The sequence below is a fragment of the Cyprinodon variegatus genome, unplaced genomic scaffold, assembly GCF_000732505.1.
Source record: "Cyprinodon variegatus isolate N-32 unplaced genomic scaffold, C_variegatus-1.0 Scaffold1061, whole genome shotgun sequence".
In the NCBI taxonomy this organism is placed as follows: domain Eukaryota; kingdom Metazoa; phylum Chordata; class Actinopteri; order Cyprinodontiformes; family Cyprinodontidae; genus Cyprinodon; species Cyprinodon variegatus.
Window position 1 is genome coordinate 43857 of NW_015151514.1, and position 22448 is coordinate 66304.

At 37.5% G+C, this 22448-nt stretch overlaps 2 protein-coding genes across 4 annotated transcripts in view; one reads left to right on the plus strand and one right to left on the minus strand.

The window, feature by feature from the left end:
• LOC107101163 (breast cancer anti-estrogen resistance protein 3 homolog) overlaps positions 1-10735 on the plus strand; it is a 52278-nt gene extending 41543 nt beyond the window's left edge. The window contains exons 3-14 of one of the 2 annotated variants that reach the window (XM_015399956.1): positions 1251-1376; positions 2149-2265; positions 2381-2610; positions 3911-4011; positions 4289-4423; positions 4931-5134; positions 5238-5803; positions 6752-6867; positions 7571-7742; positions 8540-8651; positions 8826-9029; positions 9106-10735. In XM_015399956.1, the coding sequence (XP_015255442.1) occupies positions 1251-1376; positions 2149-2265; positions 2381-2610; positions 3911-4011; positions 4289-4423; positions 4931-5134; positions 5238-5803; positions 6752-6867; positions 7571-7742; positions 8540-8651; positions 8826-9029; positions 9106-9284 (2262 nt within the window). In that variant the 3' untranslated portion in view covers positions 9285-10735. Of the gene's footprint in view, positions 1-1250; positions 1377-2148; positions 2266-2380; positions 2611-3910; positions 4012-4288; positions 4424-4930; positions 5135-5237; positions 6216-6751; positions 6868-7570; positions 7743-8539; positions 8652-8825; positions 9030-9105 lie in introns of those variants that run through there. The other variant, XM_015399955.1, reaches the window with a different exon arrangement.
• Positions 10736-14865: 4130 nt separating this feature from the next.
• The window catches only part of fnbp1l (formin binding protein 1-like), a 46479-nt gene continuing 38896 nt past the window's right edge, over positions 14866-22448 (minus strand). The window contains exons 10-16 of one of the 2 annotated variants that reach the window (XM_015399958.1): positions 20664-20773; positions 20437-20569; positions 20170-20264; positions 18311-18480; positions 18099-18136; positions 16990-17110; positions 14866-15302 (exon numbers count right to left, since the gene is read on the minus strand). In XM_015399958.1, the coding sequence (XP_015255444.1) occupies positions 15295-15302; positions 16990-17110; positions 18099-18136; positions 18311-18480; positions 20170-20264; positions 20437-20569; positions 20664-20773 (675 nt within the window). In that variant the 3' untranslated portion in view covers positions 14866-15294. Of the gene's footprint in view, positions 15303-16543; positions 17111-18098; positions 18137-18310; positions 18481-20169; positions 20265-20436; positions 20570-20663; positions 20774-22448 lie in introns of those variants that run through there. The other variant, XM_015399957.1, reaches the window with a different exon arrangement.

Consider the following 22448-nt stretch of genomic DNA (forward strand, 5'->3'; position numbering starts at 1 on the left):
CAGGAGCTTAAAAGTGGGAACATATCTGCATCAGTATTTGAGAACATGATTTCTGCTTCTAGAGGTGTACAGTAGCCTAATGGTTTTAAAATAACTTCATTGTTAACATCTAGAATTAGGGATGTCCCAATACGATATTAGTATTATTGATATTGATTATTGATATTGATTGATACACAGGAAGCTATAAAATTAGTATTATTATTGGTCTGTTATTGGCCTGATTTTAGCCAAAAAACTAATATCAAATTTTATCGGCTGGCATCTAAGACCTCCGATATTTTCATGCTGACAGAAACACTCTGCCTCTGCTAGTTTCTCTAACACATTGGTTAGCTTTCAAACAAGGTTGTTTTCAAACCTTTTTACTGTTTTTTATAGTAATATAACTTGATCAAGCCCTTTCTTACACTGAAAAGTAGAAAATAAGTAATAAAAGCTGGTATGATTTGTGATAATAATTGGGTCGACGTCGGTATCGGACAATTCTCAAAGCTAAAATATCAATATCGTATCGGAAATCAAAAAGCTGTATCAATACAGCCCTGCCTAGAATTATGATGATAACCTAAAAAATGCTTTCTTAAATCCTTATGAATCCCTTCGCAGTATTAAAGCAAAGCCCTTAGTGTTAGCATAGACTGAATAAATGCAGTGGACCATGATTACCATGAGAAATTAACTGGACTTAGCTTTTATCTGCTAAAAGTTTGTAGAGTTCTCATTTAAAAAGGTTGAGGGGAAGGTATGTAAATATTTGTATATGTAATTTTGTGTCAATGGCCTGTAGAACTGTTTGGTTTGATTTTGTTTTGGGTTCAGATGTTTGGGTCATTGATAGATAGATAGATAGATGTACTTTATTTATCCCAAGCTGGGAAATTGCAGAAATTGCCTCATAAAACTGAAACTGGCCCATCGATGGCAGTTGTTGCCTCCCTTGTAGTGGATTTAATGTTGTAAACTGTCAGTAACTCATTATAAAAAACATTTGTATGGTTTAAAATGGGTTTATTATGTTTCTGATTTAGACCTTTCAGTTAAAATGAAATTTAATAGGCTTACATTTTACAGTATATTTAGTACAGTATCGTCTAATTTAAACACTGCAGGCCAGCCGGTACTTAGCTCATAAAAATAGTTACTGTCCCACAGACTACCATTATTAGATCTAATTGAATGTTTGGACTGTAAACAGCCACTGTGTGACCCTCTGTGTGTGTGCATGTGTACCTGCTCATAACCTCCAGGTTGCAGACAGCTTGGTGCAACGTGACGGAGATTTCTTGGTACGGGACTCACTCTCCAGCCCAGGAAGCTACGTTCTGACCTGCCAGTGGAGAAACTCTGCTCAGCACTTTAAAATCAACAAGCAGGTAAATATATATTTGCAAATATTTTCTCGTTCTAAACTTCAATGAACAGCGTTCCACATTGTAAATCTGTTTAAACAGTCGGGTTTTATTTTGTGGTATTTGTTTTTATTCTTCTTTTTAAACCTTTTTAACACTGGAAGGCTGTTTTCTCATTTTTATAAGAGCAGTTATAGAATAGAGTTTAACATGATGCCAGAAGCTTCTGAGTTTCGTATGGTGTAGTACTAATCGATCATATCTAGAGTCTGCATTTAGGTTCAAGGTGCATTCCTCTCAACCTGCTGTCCTGTTATCAGAACAGTAAAGGTTTTTTTTCTCCGTTGTTTTGTTTTTTTACGTTTCGTGTCAGGTAGTGTAGCACGCCGTGAGGAAGAGCCCAACAGATTTGCTTTGACAACTGGAGAGTTATGGATATTAGGAAGGAAGAAAGGAAGGAAGGAGAAAGATAGAACGATAGAAAGAAGAAAGATAGAACGAAAAAAGAAAAAGAGTAGAGAAAAGAAAGAAAGAGTAAGAGAAAGAACAAAAGAACAAGATAGAGAAAGAAAGAGATAAAATAAGAAACAAAGAAAGAACAAAAATAAAAACTCAAATATTTGCTTCTTCCACTAAAGTCTGCAGTCATACCTGGTTTCTCTTGATCTTTAAGTCAAAAAGAATAATTTATTTAACATTTAAAAATTCTTTGTTTTACAACCTTGGTGTTTCTCACATCTTTAGATTCATTAGAAAAGTAGAAACAAGTAAGGTTTTGTTTCTTTTTCTCATTCAGGTTGTGATCCTGAATGAAGCCTACTCCAGAGTTGAGTATCGGTTAGATAAAGAGGGATTTGACAGTGTTCCTGCACTCATCAGATACTACGTTGGAAACAGAAAACCCGTCTCACAGGTGGGTTAAACAAGTACCATCTTGCACAAATGTTTCTTGCATCTAGGTTTTCAAGCTCTGTGTTTTTGATGAAAACAACAAAACGGAAAACGTGTAAATCCTTCTTCCACTGAAGGTGGTAGGAGCCATCATCTTCCAGCCGATCAACAGAACGTTCCCGCTGCGCTACTTGGAGGAGAAGTACGGACTGTCGACCAACCACAAAGAGGCGGGGCTGATGGTGCAGGAGAGGAGGAACCAGAACCGTCTTAGCCTCAACATCCCTAACGGACACGATGCTGCACACAGCGCCATCGATGGCCAACCCAGCCAGGAGAGCGGCTTCATCCGAGGCAGCCAAGTCAGGTCTGTAAACCAGGAACATAAAAGACAAATTTCAGTCATCCAAATTCCTCTCAAGCTTGAAATAAATATGAATTATGCTTCATTTTTGTTGCTTCTCCATACTAAGTGGTTTGGACAGTAAAGAATCTAGAAACATATCCTCTTTATTCTAGTACAGAGAATAAGGTTTTATATATAATTTAACTGAAGATGAATGAAAAGAGAAGGGAAAAGTAATTTAAGCTAATCATTCAGAGACATTAAGTGTGACTAATCAATATTTTTGTATAGGAAACCTGTCCAGTGGAAGAAAAAAATTATAAAAAAAAAAAAAAAAGAAATATATATATATATTATCTTAAATAATGCTAAACAATAAGGCAGAATTAAATGGATAATTATAGAACCGGTTTTATATTAAAAAATCCCAGGTGGAATTCAATTCTTCTGTAGTTATTGTCTTGTCTGCTCTCAGACAAAACAATTTGCACCAATTAAAGACAGGAAACACCTCTATCATGTTCAGCCAATGAGAACGTTTTCACCTCTTTATAATCCTGGTTCAAAACAGATGCAGCCAAAAAAATTCATTTCAGTTCCCAGTAAAGGATCACATCATATTGGCAATTCAGACCTACTGTGAAGATGCACCGATTATCTAATAAAGCAACAACACATAATCTATAAATAGATGTGGCATATAGAGCACTTTCACTCTAAAGGGCCCAGAGGATGGCAGTGATTGGTGTTTCTGACCTAAGTTTCTATATATATATATATATATATATATATATATATATATATATTTTTTTTTTTTATAGGGCTAATTAATTTGGGTGTCTGAACATGAAGCATGAGTTTGAGCGTTTCTCAATCGTAAATATTTGCTAAATTATCTGGAAGACCTTATTAGATGAAAGGAAGAATTAATCTACTTACAGATTTTTTTCTATCATCTTTCAGCAGACGATGTTTTACCTGAAAAATCCGAGAAACAAAAGTAGCTTTTCTCTGATAATGCAGGTCCCTTTGCTCTAGCTGTTACCATGCCTAATACGGACAGACCTTTATCTGTTGCATGAATAATGCACAATTTAGGAGGATTCTGGTAAAAAAAGATCCTATTTGCTTTATTATTGGAGCTTTTTTTCAGATTCTTAAACCTTTATTCTGAACCAAAATGAGCTAAAATGAGCAGGAAACGGTAAGCTCTATATCAGGGGTCGGCAACCCAAACTGTTCAAAGAGCCATATTTGATCAAAGAGCCTTTGATCCATTTACTTTCTAAATGTTAAGCCTTTTCTTGCTACTTCCTCTCAGGTTGAAGGAGCGCTGCGGTAGTCAGCCAGCGAGTCTAAATCAAGTCCAGGAGAAGCGACGTCCGCTAAAGGCGCACCAATCAGAGAGCTTTCTTCCCCTAGGTGAGCAATTCAAATATCTATTAGCTTCTCTCATTCTGCATGTGGTGAAATGTGCAGTTTGCTAAAAAAATAAATAATGTATTCATATTTTTATAAGCATAACTTCACACAGAGAAGTGTGAGTAAAAAGCCATCAATTTGAAAGCAGGATTTTTCTCACTATAACTTGGTCTACTGTTAAAAAAGTCAGGATTGATACACAGAAAGCTATAAAATGAAGCAAGAAGAAAAACATATTTTCTTTTTTTTTAATATGTCTTGTATTTTTTTCTCCTAGGATCAAAACCGCAGCCCCAGCAGTCCCCCGACCCGATGCTCCCCAGCACAGGTCCAAAGCTGCCTGTGTTTCGGACTGGCAGTGAGCCGGTGCTGAGCCCGTCACTCCAACGTAGATCTGCAGAACCATTAGCAGGTAAGCAGACATCTTTTTCTGAGCCGAAAATAAAGAAATATGTATTTGTTTTATTGCTCTTTTTAGTATAGTTTGCAATATGGATAAATTATTAAATGTTCTTCAGTTTTATTCTTTCTAATGATCACAATATTTAAGTTTTATTCACAAAACGATCCAATAAAACCCAGAGTGAGTGTCTGTATGAATGGTTAGAGTCTGCTCACATTTCCTTTTTTGCATCTTTCTTTAAAGGCTTAGGCAAAGCTACTAATAAGCAAGCAGCACTGGTCCAAACGCAGCTTTCCTGAGACCAATAAAAGCTGCTGTTGGGGTTTTAAAGTTAATAACTGACCTTTGCTTTCAAGTATTTACTCTTTCCGTTATTAGTGGTAGGAAACTGAATCCATCCCATGAGATCAAAGTGTGGAGTGTGTGTTTGTCTTTACATGCTCAGAAGGGCTGTAATATTAAAGTGATTTCTTCATGGGGTTGAAGATTATAAATGGGGCAATTTTGTGTCTCCAGGCCAAGCGATTAGAGGCTCCGACAGCCAGCTGTGTCCCAAACCCCCTCCCAAACCCAGCAAAGTTCCCCTGGCTCGGCTGCCCCGTCCGCTCTGCCTGCAGCCCCTGATGCCCCCCTCCAGTTGCTCCACCTCCTCCAGCCTGGCTCCTTCTCCTCTGAGCTCCACACCTGGGGAAAACCTGGCTTCTTCATGGAGGAGTGGAGGTACAAAGCTTGAGTCTAGCCTCTCATCAAAGATTCTGCTTATTGAAATATTGACGATGGAGGATCTAGATTTTGTGCATTCTATTCCTTTATTACTCCACAGGTCCACCTGTCCCTCCAGCGAAGCCCCAGAAGTTTCGACACTTTCCTCTTGCAGATTCCTCGGCTCCACCCAGTTCTGATGTCCAGCGTCCTGATTCAGAGGTGATAACAGGAAGGATGGAGCAGCTGCAGCCGAGTCCTGCTGACCTGAGGTCCTGCAGCCCACAGGGATCAGAGTGGGAGCAACCAAACAAACCAAACACGTCGCTCCACAGCTATGTAGAGAGACTGGAGACAGACGGCGAGAAGGAGGTGGAAGGCCAGAAAGTACTGGACAGAAGCTCCTACCATCACGCCATAGCAGCCTTAGAAAACACAAGTGAGGAAGAGGAGGGAGACTCAGGGACGGAGGAGGATGGAGGTATTAGGAGAGAAAAGGCTAGATGTAATTTTTTGCATCCGGTGGTGGAAGCGGAATCAACATTCCGACCGGCGGAGTTTGACTCCCGTCTTTTGCCACCTGAAAACAAACCGCTGGAGATGGCTGTCCTGAAGAGAGCGAAGGAGCTGCTGCTGAGCCACAATCATCAGAGCATAGCCCGACACCTGCTGATGGCCGACTGTCAGGTGAACACCTAGGCACCCCGTTTCCTTCACTTCCCCTTTTCAGACCTTTTAAGTCCCTAAACACTTTGGACAAGAAAAGCGACTGGACCCTAAACTTTTAGCTATATTAAATTTTGTTAAAATACATATAAAATATGTCAAGAGATTTATTTGGTTATTTTGTGTATTGGAACATTGCCTTACTTGTTCGTTCTGTGCCACATTTGTGAGAAGAGTTTAAATAGCATCACATTCTTCACTAATGTGCTCCACTAATAAATGCCTTTTCTTGCTATGCAGCACAGTTTGACTGGAACATAACAGGCCTTTAACTCTACGCAATCAATCAGATACCGTTATGATCAGAATGGGCGGCACCTTGGCAGAAATAATGTCACTGTTCTTTGAGGATGGAAAATATTAACAGCTGTATTTTCACTTACTGCTCACAGGAAATGGGCTCCTGCTGCTTTACATTTTCAAAGAACTGATTTTATTTCTATCTGTTTCTTAAAGCTTTAAAAAAAAAAAACTATCAATTTTTTTTAACATTTTAATAAAAATTAAATGAAAAAATTGCACATTCCCTTCTCAGTCAGTAGAAAAACTTTTTCATAAGGTCCCTTTTGGTGTTTTGCCACCTTTCCATGGTCTCTTTACTGTCATCCTCACCTTCACGTCCCCTAGCAGATCCTGAATGGGCCACTCCGAGATGTTAAAATGACTTCCAGTTTGAAAATAACTTAATCTAAACACATCTCTGCAAAAGAAAGTATAATTCAATAATCACATTTAATTAACAATGTTGGTGTAGAAAGTTTTGCAGTCTGCAGGTTAGTAACTCATCAGACTCAGATCTTTCCTCTTGAAATCATCATGTTTCCTGTTGCTGTAAAAAAAGCATAGGAAATATAACTGATTCCCTCTCAGTTATAAATTATAACAAACTGTGAAACTCTTGTCTCTCAGGTGGCGAGGATCCTCGGCGTAACTCCGCAGCTTAAAGGTCAGATGGGCGTTTCGTCGGGTCTGGAGCTGGTGACTCTGCCGCACGGCCGACAGCTGAGGCTGGACCTGATGGAAAGGTACACATTACAGACAATATTAATTATGCTTATGAGTATCAGTGTCACGGCTTTGGAGGCAGAGCATTTGTTTTAATCCATTAAATCAGGGGAAAGGTTTTGTTAGCAGACAGTGATCAAACAGCCAGAGGTGGATAATGTATCCAAAATAGTTCTCAAATCAAATCAATCAATTTTATTTGTAATGACTATAAAACAAATTGAACTTTATTGATTCCACATTGGATTCCAAAAAAGGAAAATTAAAAACAATCCACTGGACTTTGTTTCCAAGTTTGAAGACGTTTCGCTTCCCATCCAAGAAGCTTTTACAATTCAAAATGTCAAGAATAGCATTGAGTTTGAGGTTTTATACACTACCCCATCAAAGCCAAAGCAAACAACTACAGTGACAAAAAAAGAAAAAGAAGCAATAACCAAGACACCAGAATTACATAAATAAAAAATAACACCCAAATAGACCACAAAGGGCAGGATACAACATTACAACCGGTCTGTTATTCATTTAATTTCACCGGGATAGTATAAGTAAAATGCAGGGTGCAGTAAAAATACTTCTAAAAGTATATTTTAATGAAAATATGACTCAACTAAATGATACTAAGTAAATGTAAGTAGTTACAACCCACATCTGCCCCGCTATATTAACAATTACACTACTTCCTGCTTGTGTTGGTAATGGTTCTCTCCATCCTTCTCCCAGGCATCACACCATGGCGATAGGCGTTGCTGTGGATATTCTGGGATGCACAGGCACAGTGGAGGAGCGAGCGTCCACCTTGAATCGCATCATCCTCGTTGCCATAGAGCTGAAGGACGCAGTGGGCGACCTGTTTGCATTTACGGCCCTAATGAAAGCTCTGGACATGCAGCAGGTAACATAGACACAGAGATAAATCCGACACACAAATAACAGCAAACTGTAAAAACATCCTCACTAAAGTCAGGGAAAAAATTTGATCACACCTTTTCTCTCTCTCCCAACTTGGTGGTTTGCTGCATATTTAGCATGCCTTCCCTGGATATGCCTTTCCAAATGACTCTTATTATTTCTTGACAATTTTTCATTACAAAGTGAAAATGGAGGCAATCCTTCTGCATTGGTGATGAAAGCAAATGATTCGGTCCGTTCTTCTTTGAACCCTCTGTTCGCCTGATGTGTCTTCCTTTTCCCTTCGGGATCCATGTTGGCTATCACGCAAATCTTTGTTGACAGAAATTTTTACAATTATTGTTTGAATTTATTTATCATAAAAAACATTTTTACAGCATTGGAAAACATAATGAATGTTTTTCTGACCTCCTGCACACCACATTAAAACAAAACAATCCATCTTTTCCATTTTCATAAATATTGGATAAAAGTTGCAGGGAGCCGCAAGGGAAAAAAAAAAAAAAAAGAGCCGCGGGTTGCCGACCCATGTTCTAGTATGTTCAAACAGAAATGTTTTAAATGGTGATTTTTAAAGGATGAATGTTTATCTTTGGCTGAGTGGATTAGATTTCCCAGAGGGGAAACATAACCAAGCATTAAGTTGGATTTTTTTTCTGAGATACAACTACTGCTGTAAAAATTAATTTACTTTAAGCCTCCAGGGCTTCCAACAAATGTGTTTGCATCTGTGTAACCTTGAGTTTCATTATGAGTTGCTGTTTATTGTTGATCATCCAGATCAGCCGCTTGGAGGAAACTTGGACGACTCTACGAAGGAACTATACTCAGACCGCCATCAGCTACGAGAAAATCCTCAAACCTTTCTACAAGAGACTGTATGAAGGCGAAGGTAACAGAAGAGGAACTCTAAAATCATTTTAAATGAGTTAAATTATCTTATAAGTTTAACTCTCTTAGCAATATACAAACCACTCTTAAAAAAGTTCATGTTATAATTGAGTGAAAATTTGTCCTTCAGGATGAGATTTCAAGATCTTAACCTCTGACCTTCATTCTCTTCCAGCTTCCTCTCCTTCACTGGTCTGCATCCCTCTCCTTCTTCCTCTCCTCACCCTGATGGAGCGGCCGTCAACCACATCCGAAGGCCTGGAGCTGTGGGAGACCAGCGACCAGGGATGTGACATCATGCTACGGCACCTGGAGGCTGCGCGAGATGTTGCAAACAACGCCCAGCACTACACGTCCAATGCAGAGAAGATCCTTAAAGGTAAAAATAGGGAAATCCTAAACAGAATCAGTTTATATTCTACCGACCCCCTCTAACATCTTGGGTGCTTCCTCAGGGTTTCAGTGTGACGAAGATCTGCTGGAGGTTTTTAAAACCGACTTCCAGCTGCGGCTGCTGTGGGGGAGCCGTGGAGCAGCCGTCAACCAATCAGATCGCTACAACAAGTTCAACCTCATCCTTACCGCGCTGTCCAGGAAGCTGGAGCCCACGACCAAAACACAAGCCCTGATCTGATTACCGGTAGCTCTGCACACTTTGGACTCTCAATAAAAAAGGAGCAAAATGGAAAATTAACTTATGAGACTATGCTTTTTCGGGCAGAAGGACCCTAAACTCCCTCAAAGAACAATATAGATCTTCCCTAAATATTGGGGAAATTTCCTGGCTGTGGAGATAAGGGATGAAACTGTGGTTTAAACCACTGAGCCACTAGCAGCTCAGGAAAAGAAGTCGATCTGGTTCTTTTATTCCTCTGTTTGAGTCCAGTCCTCACTATTATTTGGTCTTTTATCATGTATTCCATATTCATCACAGCAGCTTTATGCGGTTTGTACAGCACACAACAAAAATGGTCTTGATGCTAAAACAGCAGAACAAAGGCAGCCTCTGACCAGCATCTGTAGGAAATATGAGTGAAGTGGCTCTGAGTCAAATCTTCAGATGCAGAATGTGAGATGGTAGAGAACACATCTGATAACTGGTGTCTGGTTTTAATCTGAGGCTTAATTTTAAAATAGTGTGCTAGATCACATTATATTCTACCACTTTCCATGATGCACATAAGAGTTTTTCACAGTCTGTGAAAATTCATAAAAGTATTTCATTTTTCAATCCATTGGTTAAAATATTCTAACTTCAGTTTTAGCTTATAAATTAACCTCTCCATGCATGCCAAATATATGTATATCCTGTTAAAAAAAGTAAAATTTCCTGTGATTCCCAGAGGGTTGAGTAAATAGTTGGCAAGGAAGTCAGGAGATACACGTCTCAAACCCCCTTGGCTTCAAGAAGACAGAAGAAAAAAAAATAAACAAAGGTTGTTTTTTTTATATATATAGTTGACACCACAAGGAATTTTTCATTCTTTTGGAGCATAATTCAATTTTTGTATGCAAAGATCAGAAGCTACACAGAGGTGAAACGACGACTTCTCTGCTCATAATTCTGTAACTGTTTGGGTTTTTGTAACCAAAAAGGTCAAACAGAAATTTTCTATGGAGATTTTTATTTAATTCACTAAAAAGAAAAATCACTAAAACACAATGTTGTACATACTTAAAAAAAATATTAGAATGTAAATAAAAAATATGTGCATTTTATTGTTTATATAATGTAGATCTGTCATGAAATGCAATAAATATAGTTTAAGATCTGAATTCTATGAAGTGTTGCATATTTGGAGGAGAAAACAGATGTTAGCTTTGTAGTCTGAATGGCATCATTGCTGCTTTTTACAGAAACAGAACTGTCGTTTTTTAACTTATTTTATTAGAGCAATTTCCAACAAGAAAAAGAAGCATGTTTTTTTAACATAGTATCTGACAACATTCAAAGTAAATAGAAAAAATTTGCACAACAATATGAAGAGTGAAGTACTGCCATGGTTACAACATACTGAGAACAGATTTACATGTTACTACCCTGCTAAAACCTACAAACTGCTTCTGGGGTCCGTAAGAGGGGGGGAAAAGGGTTGCATTTTATGAAGGGTCTTAAATACAAGGTTTCCACAGGACCTGCTTGGAAGAAAAATAAAATAAAAACTAGAGATATCTGGTCCGTTTCAGGATCATAATCAAAGTAGCTTTCAATAGAACAAACTGATTTAGAACTGTAGTAAAAGTCACTGTAGATCTGCAAGTAGAAAATCTGTATATACTGAAAAAGCTACATTTGAATTCCCTGCTGCAACACTTATGATTGTTTTTTGCATTGAAAAAGATGTAACGCTATCCAAATAAAATATTTATTTCAGGTTCCTACAAATAACTTTTCTTGTTTTTGTCTTTTCTTACTTAATATCACCAAACGTTGGACATCTTTGGACGACCTGTCTCGCAAACAGAGCAGTTAGGGTGGGGGGGGTGGTAATCCATATCAGTTTTCCAGTATGGAGATAAAACTAAATTTGGTTGAAATGTTTTTCTGCATTCAGCTACAGAAACCTATTTAAAAAATGCTTTTTTGATCAAATAAATTAAAAAATCCAATTAAGCCCAAACTATTGATGTTTAAGGCAGTTTAAAGGCATGTGGATAACGATGTTTCAGGGATATTTATCAATAGCCTATATCACTACATGCAGGATTCAGATGTTAAGGTTTAAAATAATCTTAAAATTCAATAAATGTGTCTTCCAGCATTCAGTAAAGCAGTTTAAATCAAGAGACCCAACCAAAGATTAGGGTGATGGTAAGTAGGCCTTTCCACTTAAAAAGATTTGGAGCTTCAATGTAAATACTTTAACTGTAATACCAGTTAATACATTAAAAATGCTATCAAACAAAAAACATTTTTTAACTGATTGAAAAAGGATGAAAATATAAAGCAAATTTTAATTTTTTTGACTACGCATTTATTTTATCTTTTAAGAGATATTGATCTTTTTCAAATCAGAAAATAAACAACTTTGATTAATAAAGGGAAATAACCGATGGCTGAAGATGCAACATAATACATTTAATTCATCCATTTAGGGAGAATTGGAGGTCTTTAATTTGCAGCACTTTACATCCCCAAGCATATCAGTCAGCTCAAAGGCCAGAAAAATACATGAAAAGTGTTTTTAGATGAATTTGTTTCATTCCTGTATGTAAAAAGAGAAGTTTCAGTGTTAGGTTTTTGCATAAAGGCCACAAAAATGCAGATTTACTTCTGGTTAAAACCGTCCAAGTCCTGAAATGTACATTTCTTACAGCCACTAAATCAGACACACGAAGTTGGACATGATAACGTGAAAAAGGAGATTGAATAACATCTACAGCATCATACTGCATATTTCACAGCTTCATCAAAGAAACATAAGCACAGCCAGCTGCTGGTTGGAGACAATTTTCAAAAGTCGGAAGGTCTAGTTAGTGCTCATTAGTGTCTCAGACAGACCGTCTTTAAACAATCAGAATTAAAAATGTAAAAAAACAATCATGCAAATATAAAGTAATTGCTTTGAATTACAAAAAGTTTACAAAACAAATATATATATTTTGTTTTAGTGGTCGTTCCGAAAAATTCACACATCACAGACCATCCATCAGTCCTTCATTCATCCATGCTTCATTTAACCAGGTTCAAATGCTGTTTTAGGGCAAAGTGCATCTCTTCAGTTTAAACATGTCTCTCAGGAAGAGGGCGACTCAAACAAAAGCTAAGATAGAAACAATCACCATGGAAACACATTCAGCATGATACAGATCTTTATATGTACAAATCATTCAAGGGAAGAAAAAAAACAACATGACACACGTAGGAGGACGGGCATTCTTTTGCCCGCATGGTTTTCAATACTGGACGCTGCTACGTGCGTTTGAGTCGTCACATTCGCAAACAGCTGATAACATGAAACAAACTTGTTTTTAAGATATGCAGAGGTGAAGGGTGAACCCAGGAGGCTGATGGCAAATGTAGTTGGGCATAATGCCAAGATATGTAAAAATGTCTCAATAAAAAAACAAAAAACATGAAGGTTTAAGGCAGAGTCCTCAGTTTCTGTTTGTAGTTCTGGGTTATTAAAAGAGGTCCAGTTGAGCTGGAGCTGGACGTTGCTTTGGTGAAAGAAGGCTGCCATCTGCTGGTCGGATTAACATGAGAGGAGGAATAGGCAAAGAAATGGTAGAGAGGAAAAGGAAGAGGGGTTGTGTGTTCACCTGAGAGTCCTGCTGTCTCTCTAATGGGCTTTGAGAGAAGTTACAGATTAACAGAAATAAACCATGCTTCATTAGAACAACAAGACAATATGGCATTCATCGAAATACACAGCCGGGGTCACGTTCACTTGGATGAAACGACATCACAAACATGCGGTTTGGTGAGGATGGAGGCAGGCATGAGGAGCAGAGTGGCTCAGGCAGGCAGACATCGCCAACAGAACACAGATGATTACAGGAGTGACATGGAGTGCAGCAGCACCGATGGTGTTAGTGGCAGTAAACACTGGAAACATCCGATACTGGCAGCTAATAGACCATGATGATCAGCTGGCAGCAACGTGCTGCTATGAGAAACAAATGGCAGCTTTGGAGTTGCCAATTTAGAAAGATTCTCAAATAAACTCTGCAGCAACTTTGGTAAGAAATGTGCAAACAATGCACCTGTCTTTAAATAGGTGTAGTGGCAGCTTGCAGATTTGCAGTACTTTCAGCTCCATATTCAGCCAGATATAAGCTTAGGTACAATAAACATTTATCAGAGCTTTGTTGTTATCCCTTAATGACTGTGTAAGAACATAACACACCGGCTTTAATGGAGAGTAGGACTGTGATCAGCCCTTAAACCCTGCAGATCCAATTCATATCCTAAAAGTAAGTCCTTTATTGAAACTGTCATCAAGTTGTCCTGATGTCATCCAAACTGACTGCAGTTCATTCTGCAGGTGATGATATGCACCTTTTACCATCATTAGTTCTTTACAGTAGTGCTGCATGTTAAAATGATTACAATCATTTATCAAGTAAAAGAAAGCAGCATTGACATTCACAATACAAGTGGTCTATCAGGCAACATGTGAGGCCACCGTTACCTAAGAAACTGAATAAAATGGAGTTTTAAAGCACCATTGTTCATTTGCATTATTTCATGCTTGTTGTCAAACTTATCTATACTTTTAAATTAAACTGTTGATATATTACTTTCAGACATAGCTGTTTTATATGTTTACTTTTAGTCCATAAAGTCGCTCAAATGAATAAAGTAGTGTGTAATCTTTATGGCGACGTTGATTAAATAGTTTCTTATTTATGAAGAATATTTATAATAAATTTTTGCTTTAGTTACACCTGAAATGGATGCTGTTTAGAAGCTTTGTGGTACATTTCAAACCACAGCAAGAAGATTATGCAAATAATTTAAAACATTAAAAAAAACATAATTGTCTACATCATCCAGCTCTTCTGTGTTACTCTCCGTTTTCTGCAGACAAGCTTTAAGACCAACCTGAGCAGTAAGATTCAGGTAAATATCCATACTGTGCTTAAATCAGAACTATAAAATAAATTCTGATTATACAGTATAAAATCTGCTTGTATCCAATAACATCTTTACAGGTATTTGTTTATTATCTAACAAAGTAATGGTTTTAAACAAAGCTCTGTTTGCATACAGTTAGCCAGATTCTACATTTCAGTTAAAACTAAGATCATCTGGATTGTTTCCCATTTGTAACCTAATTTTTAGGCCTTCTTGGTTTAAAATCTAACAGCCCAGGTACAACATGTTGTTCTTCACTCATTAGTCCTTACAAAGGGCTCAGGCAGAGCTAAGCCAACATCAGTTTCTAAAAGATAATTTTTTTCTGCAGCTCCATGTTTCCCAATTTTATATTTTATCTAAATTAACTAACAGAGTTGGTTTTTATTGTCAAGACTTTTGCAATAGCAGGGATTTGTTTTCATGAAATAAATGTTGGTCAAAAACGTTAGTTTAAACTATGTTAATTATTTAAAAAAAATTGCAAGAGAAACATGCAATACCAGTGCAAGTCAGACGGCACAGGAGATCCTTCCTGCCTACAGATATAAACACCTACAACTACAACATTTGATTTCCTTTGGGAATTAAAGTTTTTTTTTTTTATTTAATTAAATTGAAAAATAAAAGTAGTTTTATGGATAAACATAGTGATGATGATACTGACTGCAGTTAAGCTGTGATTTATTTACTGTCATCTTTTACTATTGAGAGCTCAGCCCACGCTCTGAAATGCATGCAGGAGAAAAGACGTGTGGTTTTATGACCTGCCATCTGCTTTAGCTGCCACCACCCAGTCTGAAAGATTTCTCTAGCCTCTGTTGCTTTAATCTGTAGAATCAGGATGTTACTTAAAGTAAATGAAGATGGTGTTAATATGATCCATCTGACTTTAGTTGATTATGGAAACACGAGCAGAGAAACATGCATCACATAGCAGCCCCCGCCCCTTCTCTCTACCTCCCCCCCTCTTCTCTCTCTGTCACCACCACCACCAATAATTATCAGCAATCAGCGTGAGCCCTCCACCAGCCAATCAAATCGCCCGGCCACTCTGCAGCCCTCAGGAACCTGCAGTCACGAAGAGGAGAGAGACCGTTATAAAAATCACAAACAGAAAATTCAAACATAGAAATAAATGTTGTTCAACATGGAAAATAAAATTTTAAAAGAGAGATTGTCAAATTAGCTTTGCTGCAGCAAATACGTAGATTTTTACACTTTGTGTATAAATTAGAACACAAATTCATCTTAAAAATGCTTTAATTTGTTTATATCAAACAAAGATGAACTTTTTATCTTCAGTAGATTGCGGGTAGAACTTTTTAAAAGAAACCGTTTAAAATAACCTTAGCAGGATATTCACAACAGTTATTTCTGAATTTACGGCTGTGACTGCACACACAGTAAAAACACAGCTACATTCAGTCGGCACTGTCACTGTATGCTTTTACCATCACAGCAGGAAACCAAAATAAACTTTGGATTATTAAAACAATCCTGCAAACCTCATACAAACATTCATCCTATTGAGCATAAAACCAAATCCTACAAGATGGTCATAGTGGGTTTACTTCCTGCCACTCGAATCCCACAGAAACAGCAGGTTAAGGCCTCCTGTTTATTCTTTCTTCAACAGCCATATTAATAAACTCTACGAATGAAACTTGCGTTCTGCATTGAGATGTCAATGAGCACACATGCGGCTCATAATTCACATTACGAGCCACATGTGTGCTCTATCTCATTTCGGTTAACGGATAAAGGTGTGAGAAACATCTTCAACTCACAAATTTGTTATTTTTTGGGGGATTTTAAAAGCATTTTTTTTTTCTTTGATCTATTAAAAACTCTGTTTCAGACAAAAGCATTTACCCATCTAAAGCTATAAGATGTTAAAGGATAAAAGAGATTATTCCTATTATAAAGGCTCTGATACACCATCTGATTTCTGGATCTGTTTTCAGCTTGGGTGAGGAAGATGCAACTTTCTCTAAATAATTTTGAAACCTGCTCTAATATCTGCTTATCTTTAATTCTTAATGAATGGAAAGAAAACAAATCATGGAAATCAGCTGTGGTGGGATTTATTGTCAGGAAGAAAACAGAAAATGTTTCTTATGAAAAACCTGCATGAAATGAACTCTTGTGCATACTGCATAAAAATAACTGCATTTTTTTTTATTCTCCTCAGTGACTTAAGAAAGTGTTACTGCAGCATGGTTCCAGATATACTGGCTGGATGGCACGGATAACAAAGAGTGCGCACACACACACACACACACACCCTCACACACACACAAATGAACAAACAAAGGTCAAAAGAAATAGAGCTTAAAATCAGGATGTTTGATTACTTCTTCCACAATAAAAGCACCATAATTATTAATAAAAGACTATTTTAAACAAAAATAATGTGTTTCTAATATGTTACAAAAACTTTAAAAAGAACTTGATTGATACTAAGCTCAAACAGAGGAAAATACTCATATACAACAACCAAACAGGTTTGTCCTATTTGTCCCAGGCACTCATCCCTTCATCAGTCCTACAAACATGAGGGGGTGAATGAACAAAATGTTAAGGAACTAAAAGGCAGAGAGGTAAACAGAGGGGATGGAACCCAGAACAGATGTCCATGCAGGTGATTGAATAGTGTTTCTGGTGTAGTGTCTTGTTCGGTGTAACTGGGGTTAAGGCAAACATGGAAAGAATGGGAGACAGAAGACAGGGAGGCTTCAGATGTAGGTGACGGCACCTTTGCTGTTTTTCTCAATTGTGATTTCTACGTAGGAGGTGGGGACGTAGCCTTCCTCCCCGCTCTGCTTTCTGGCCCGGGTCCAGCCGTCGCCTTTATCCTCTTCGATGATGTATAAGACCTGCAGGGTAAGAAGGTAAGAGACATTCAGTGTCAGCTTTAAGTTTAGCCTAATGCAAGGTCGATAATTAACAAACGGGACACTTTGAAATTACCGTAGATAAATACATCTTTAACAGCTTTATAGTAATTCATACATTTTCTTCATAAAATTTCTGGCTTTAAAATACTATTTATTTGATTAATATTTAGTTCAGACAAAAGGCTAGCAAGAGTTTGAACAGATGTGACCAAAGCAGTGGGATCTAAAGAATCCTGGTTGATCAAATCAGCTGAAAGCCTCTGAAGGGTGGTGTCTCCTTGTACAGTAACACCAACCAGGACAAACTGGAAGGACACTCGTCTAAAAGCCATTAGGAGAAAGACATTTATTACATTTTTTATATATTTTTAGTACATTTATTATATTTTTGGACATCAGGAGGAAGACTTTGCACTTTGAACCCATACAAATTTAATTTAGAAAGATTTAAACCCAGGACCTCAACAGACACCTGAAAAAGTTCTTAATGTAACCCTAAAAACACCCAATCCTCACAATTTAATTCTGTATTATTTTCTCAAACTTTACCCCACCACATTTAATTGCACTTTTTGGAATTTGAAAACTTTATATGAAACTTTCTGATCACAGTTTGGACCAAACTATTAAGATTATGACTTGTGGCGAAAGTGGGGGGGGGGGTTCATTTCTTGTCCTTGAGACACACCGCTATACATGTTTTTTAAGTTTCCGTGTTAGCATAAAGTTTGCTAGTCACCCATCAATGGAAACTGAAGCAGGGAATCTTTTAAAACATGCAGGGGAAGTGGCCTTTGAGCTCCAGGTTAAAAAAAACTACTAAGCGATCTTCTGCTATAACTGATTTCCTTACAGCTGAAAATGAGTAGATAAAAAAAACTGCTTTAAATAATCGGTTGTTAAAGCAGTTCTACAGAAGACCACATGATGGCGCCTTTGTAATCAAGAAATGGATAAGAAACATTACCTCATCCTCTGCCATTGTCAGGGTCCCCTCATTTTGACCTATAAAACAAAGGAAAAGCACAATCAGTGTTGATTCTGTTCACAGGCTAAAGCGGCTGTCATTTCCAACCTTTCTGAACTTCAAACACAGATAAAAGACAAAAGCCTGGAGAAACTACAAGTTCTTTTTGACTGGTCCTGCACCCTCAATTCCCCCGTTTTGTTTGTTTCTACCATCAAAAGAGTAGAGCGCTTTGCAGTGTCCGATGACAGGCAATGGATCATCATCATCAAACTCATCATCAAACTCATGAGGGTCGTGGATTGGCTGAGTCGGCTGCGCGGGGCGGTGGCGTGGCGTGTGATGCTCTTGGCTGGTGTCGTCTGTGTAACTGCCCTCAGGGCTGAAAGGAAACACACTCTGAATGAATAACTCCAATAACTTTGCAAAAAAGCAGAACAATGGCACTGAATACAAGAAGTAAAGAACTGCTGACTAGAAGGCCTTGTGTTTTTAAAAATAGGAGGAAGGTTTATGAGTTTTATTTTGTTTCTTTCTTTCCTTTTTTTTTTAGGTCAAAAAATTTTTCATCAAAGCCAACAGGGATCTATGCTGAGGCATTGAAAGCATAACATGGAAAAGAAAAGACAGTAAGTACAAACATGGACACATTTGTGGCCCCCCAGTAACGACGTACACATATTAGAATATTTTTACTTCTATTCTCACCCTCTGTTGGCAGAGCATGATATAAAACTGAATTATTTAGAAAGATCTAGCTTTGAATAGGTACGTCAATGCAGTAAAAACAAAAATCATATGCATAACCTTCTGCTTCAACAAGGTTTAAATGACATTTGGCCTGTTCATTTTAGCCACTGGTCATTAAGTTGGATCAGTTTGTTTTGGAGCCACACACAGCTAGAAGGATGGTAAGGGAGTCCATTGCTGTTGAAGAGCTACCAACTATGGCCGAAAATGTCTCAAGGTTTTCAAAAACCCTTTGGATGCCATCTACAAGATGATTGATTGCTCAAAAGGCAAGCTAAAAAAATAAATAAATATCACCTTTACCTGGACTTCAATTGTGTGCTTTCAAAATAAGCTTTTAATTTGGCCTCTTGTCTACAGTTAAATGTGGTGAAGGACCCATGATGCTGTGGGCTTGTTAGACTATATGACACCTTCGAATGATATTATAAACTAAACAAATCCCTTGGTCATCATTTTTTTGCCAGAATAATGATCCTAAATAATTCAATTGGTAAAGCAATAATTTCCAGGTACATAAATAAACTGCAATTCATAACCAGCCCAGCCCCATAACCCTGTAGGAAAGAAAGGAGTACAAAACAGGACCAGGGCATATTTTAGATGTTCCGCTAGTTCCATTAATATAATCCGTTCATCTGCAGAACTTTGCGATGAAGTCCGACTCTATATGTCTATTAACATGACCGGGACACATTTAAAACATGCAGGATAAAGGTTTGTGGTTAGAGCCTGACCTAGAGAGTTTAAATGCTCCTTCAACAGGGGAATGGGATCAAATGATCATCTGTCAAAAGGCCAGAGGAACCGCTAACGGAGCCAAGAGTGGTTTTCTTAAAAAAGCATTTATTCCACCACAAAAAGTTTCACTTCTTCAAGTTCTTTTGAAGCAGTTATTGTACTAATCTACTAGAGTGAACTGGATTCCAACTAATTAGTCACAACCTTGAATTGCCTTCATTTAAAGCCAAAACCCTTTAACAACCAATTAAGTGTTAGAGACCTCATTTAGGTGAACCCACATTTTTATGAGCTATAAGGTACCATTAATACCAGATAATTAACATTCATCTGAATGGATAAACACCAAAGTTATGATACACAGGGTAAAGCAAGAGGTGGTTCTGGATGGTCGAACAGGAAGTTTCCAGATTCAGCCCAAACTCTCAGTCAGGTTAAAGGAATAGTACACCCAAAACATGATTAGCCTTCATTTTCTACTAGAAAATGAAGGCTAATCATGTTTTGGGTGTACTATTCCTTTAATGATGATGCACAAGCTCGTCATTATGGATCAGATCCTGCAAACAGAATTTATTACCTCTCCCTGCCATGAGGAGTGTGATGGTGGTTGTCTGCGCTGTGCCTTCTGTCTCCCCTGGAGCTCTGCTTGCCCTCCACCTCAGACAGCCAGGTCTGTCAGGAGAGCAATGAGATTAATGAGGAAAGATTTAGTTTTATATATCCTTGTATGTTTATTCACACCTTCAAAAAAAAGGCTTCCTCCTGATGAAAGAAAGCATTTCAATCACCTGCATAGGAGCTGCTCTAACCAAAGTTTGTTATATGGCAAGCTTCTCCTCTGTACCTCATTTTTGTGGATCTCTGAACGCAGCTTCTGGATATTACAGTTGGTCTCTGAGATTCTTGGTTGCAGACTGTTGGGGTCGCCCATCTGAGGATTCTTCTCATACACATCCTTCATCTTGTTCAATGCATCCCTAATAAAAACAGGAGGTTTTATAAATAGATCCATAAGCACAGCGACTTGATTTCTCTGATGCAGCTGAATCTGAATGACAGAATATTTCTCACCTCTGATCTGTTTCCTTCTGAAGCTCCTTATTGAGTTCATCAAGCTTCTGCTGCAGCCTCTTCCTCCTCTGCTCAGGAGGTAAGTGGCTGAAATCCTCCAGAGAGGGTACCTGGTGATCAGACACACAATTAGTACCAGCAGGGCTTCGCTGACACAACTGATAAGTTTCCTGGAGTGTTAAAATAGAGGATGGACTGATTATGATCCTGAAGGCCAACTGAAAGCTTTGGATCATAGAAATAATTCAAGTGGCTCTGGATGTTTCTGTTATTTATTTTCTCCTTAATACTCAAGTAAAAACAAGACATGGCTGTTTTTCTTTAAATAGCTGAAAGGGTTTTTTAAGGCATTTCATATTATTTAATACTGATGATAAAATTATTTCCCATAAATCCCAATCTGTTCTATCCTCATGTAAACCAGTAGATTAATCAATAAAGATGCAAATGCAGCAGTTGGATCTGTTTTTTTTTTTCTCCATCTGTTGCTAAAATAATGAATTAAAGCTAGCATGTATCAACTGAACACATCCAGTTTAACTTCTAAGGTTTTGGTTGTTATACGAGCTACTAAGCAGATTATATCGATTCATATGCTGCGTTGTTTGAACAAGAGCCATTTCATGTGAGTGATACATTCTTTCTTTCTTTCTAAATTGTTATTTGTGTTAAATATTATGTTAGTATCACACCCATCTGTTTGTCACACAGACACCATTACAGTTGAACAAGTTGCAACAAGTGCTTTACTGTCTCTACTGGCTTTATGCAGAGTGGTGGACACTAGGTAGATCCTACAGAGGGAGAGGAGTGGTACTGTTAGCCGCTGGGTCGCAGCACTACTTTACATACTAAACATGTACTGAACTAACTTACCATCTTAAGTGACCACTGAGCATAAACCATTAAAGTAAGAAAAGAAACATTTTGATTAGATGTCAGGTAAAGTCATGACTAATTTTCATCAGTGTTTGTGTTGAAATTACAGTCAGGATATCAAATATTCAAAGGAAATCAAAACAGATTCAGATTTTTTTTTTTTTAAATGACATGAGCTGACATCATAATATGATAACCTTTGTTTTAAGCACCATAGCTTCATGGCGTTTACAGAAAAATAAAACAAAACAATCAAACAAAATATTATTAAAATAAAAAAAATAGTCTCTAGCACTACTAAAAATATAACATTTGCTAAAAAAGATGCAACAATATCATCTGAAGTATATAACGATTTGTTAAATTGGGGGTGTCCATGTTTTGCCTGAAATACATGGAGACAGCAGAAAGGTGCTTAGAGACTCAAACTACTTGGCAATTAAAACAAAATATGTCTGTTTAGGAAATATTTCTGGAGGCTAAAAACAGGGACACTTATGACAGGGCAAATAAACTAGCTCCACCTATTACTGATGAAGAATTAAATTTTTTAATATATTGTAATTAATCTACTGACTATCTCTGTTGAATGGGTGAATGCTAGTTGGTTCCCAAACAAACAACCTGATCAATCAGATCCATCACATCCTCTGACTAACCTTTATATTAGTGTTCAAAATGCTTGCAGCAATACACCTTTTAACCTATGGTCTGCACTCTAAATAACTAACCAGATATTGCTAAAGCTATTTAGATGAAAATTCTGAGTTATAAATCGTTTAAATCAGAGATGAAAAAAGAAAGTTTTTAATAATTTTATCACTAATCGGAATAAGTAAACAGAGGAATAATAAAGACATAGACGGGTTGGTAGAGCTGGAGGATTTATATCATTCAACACTACTA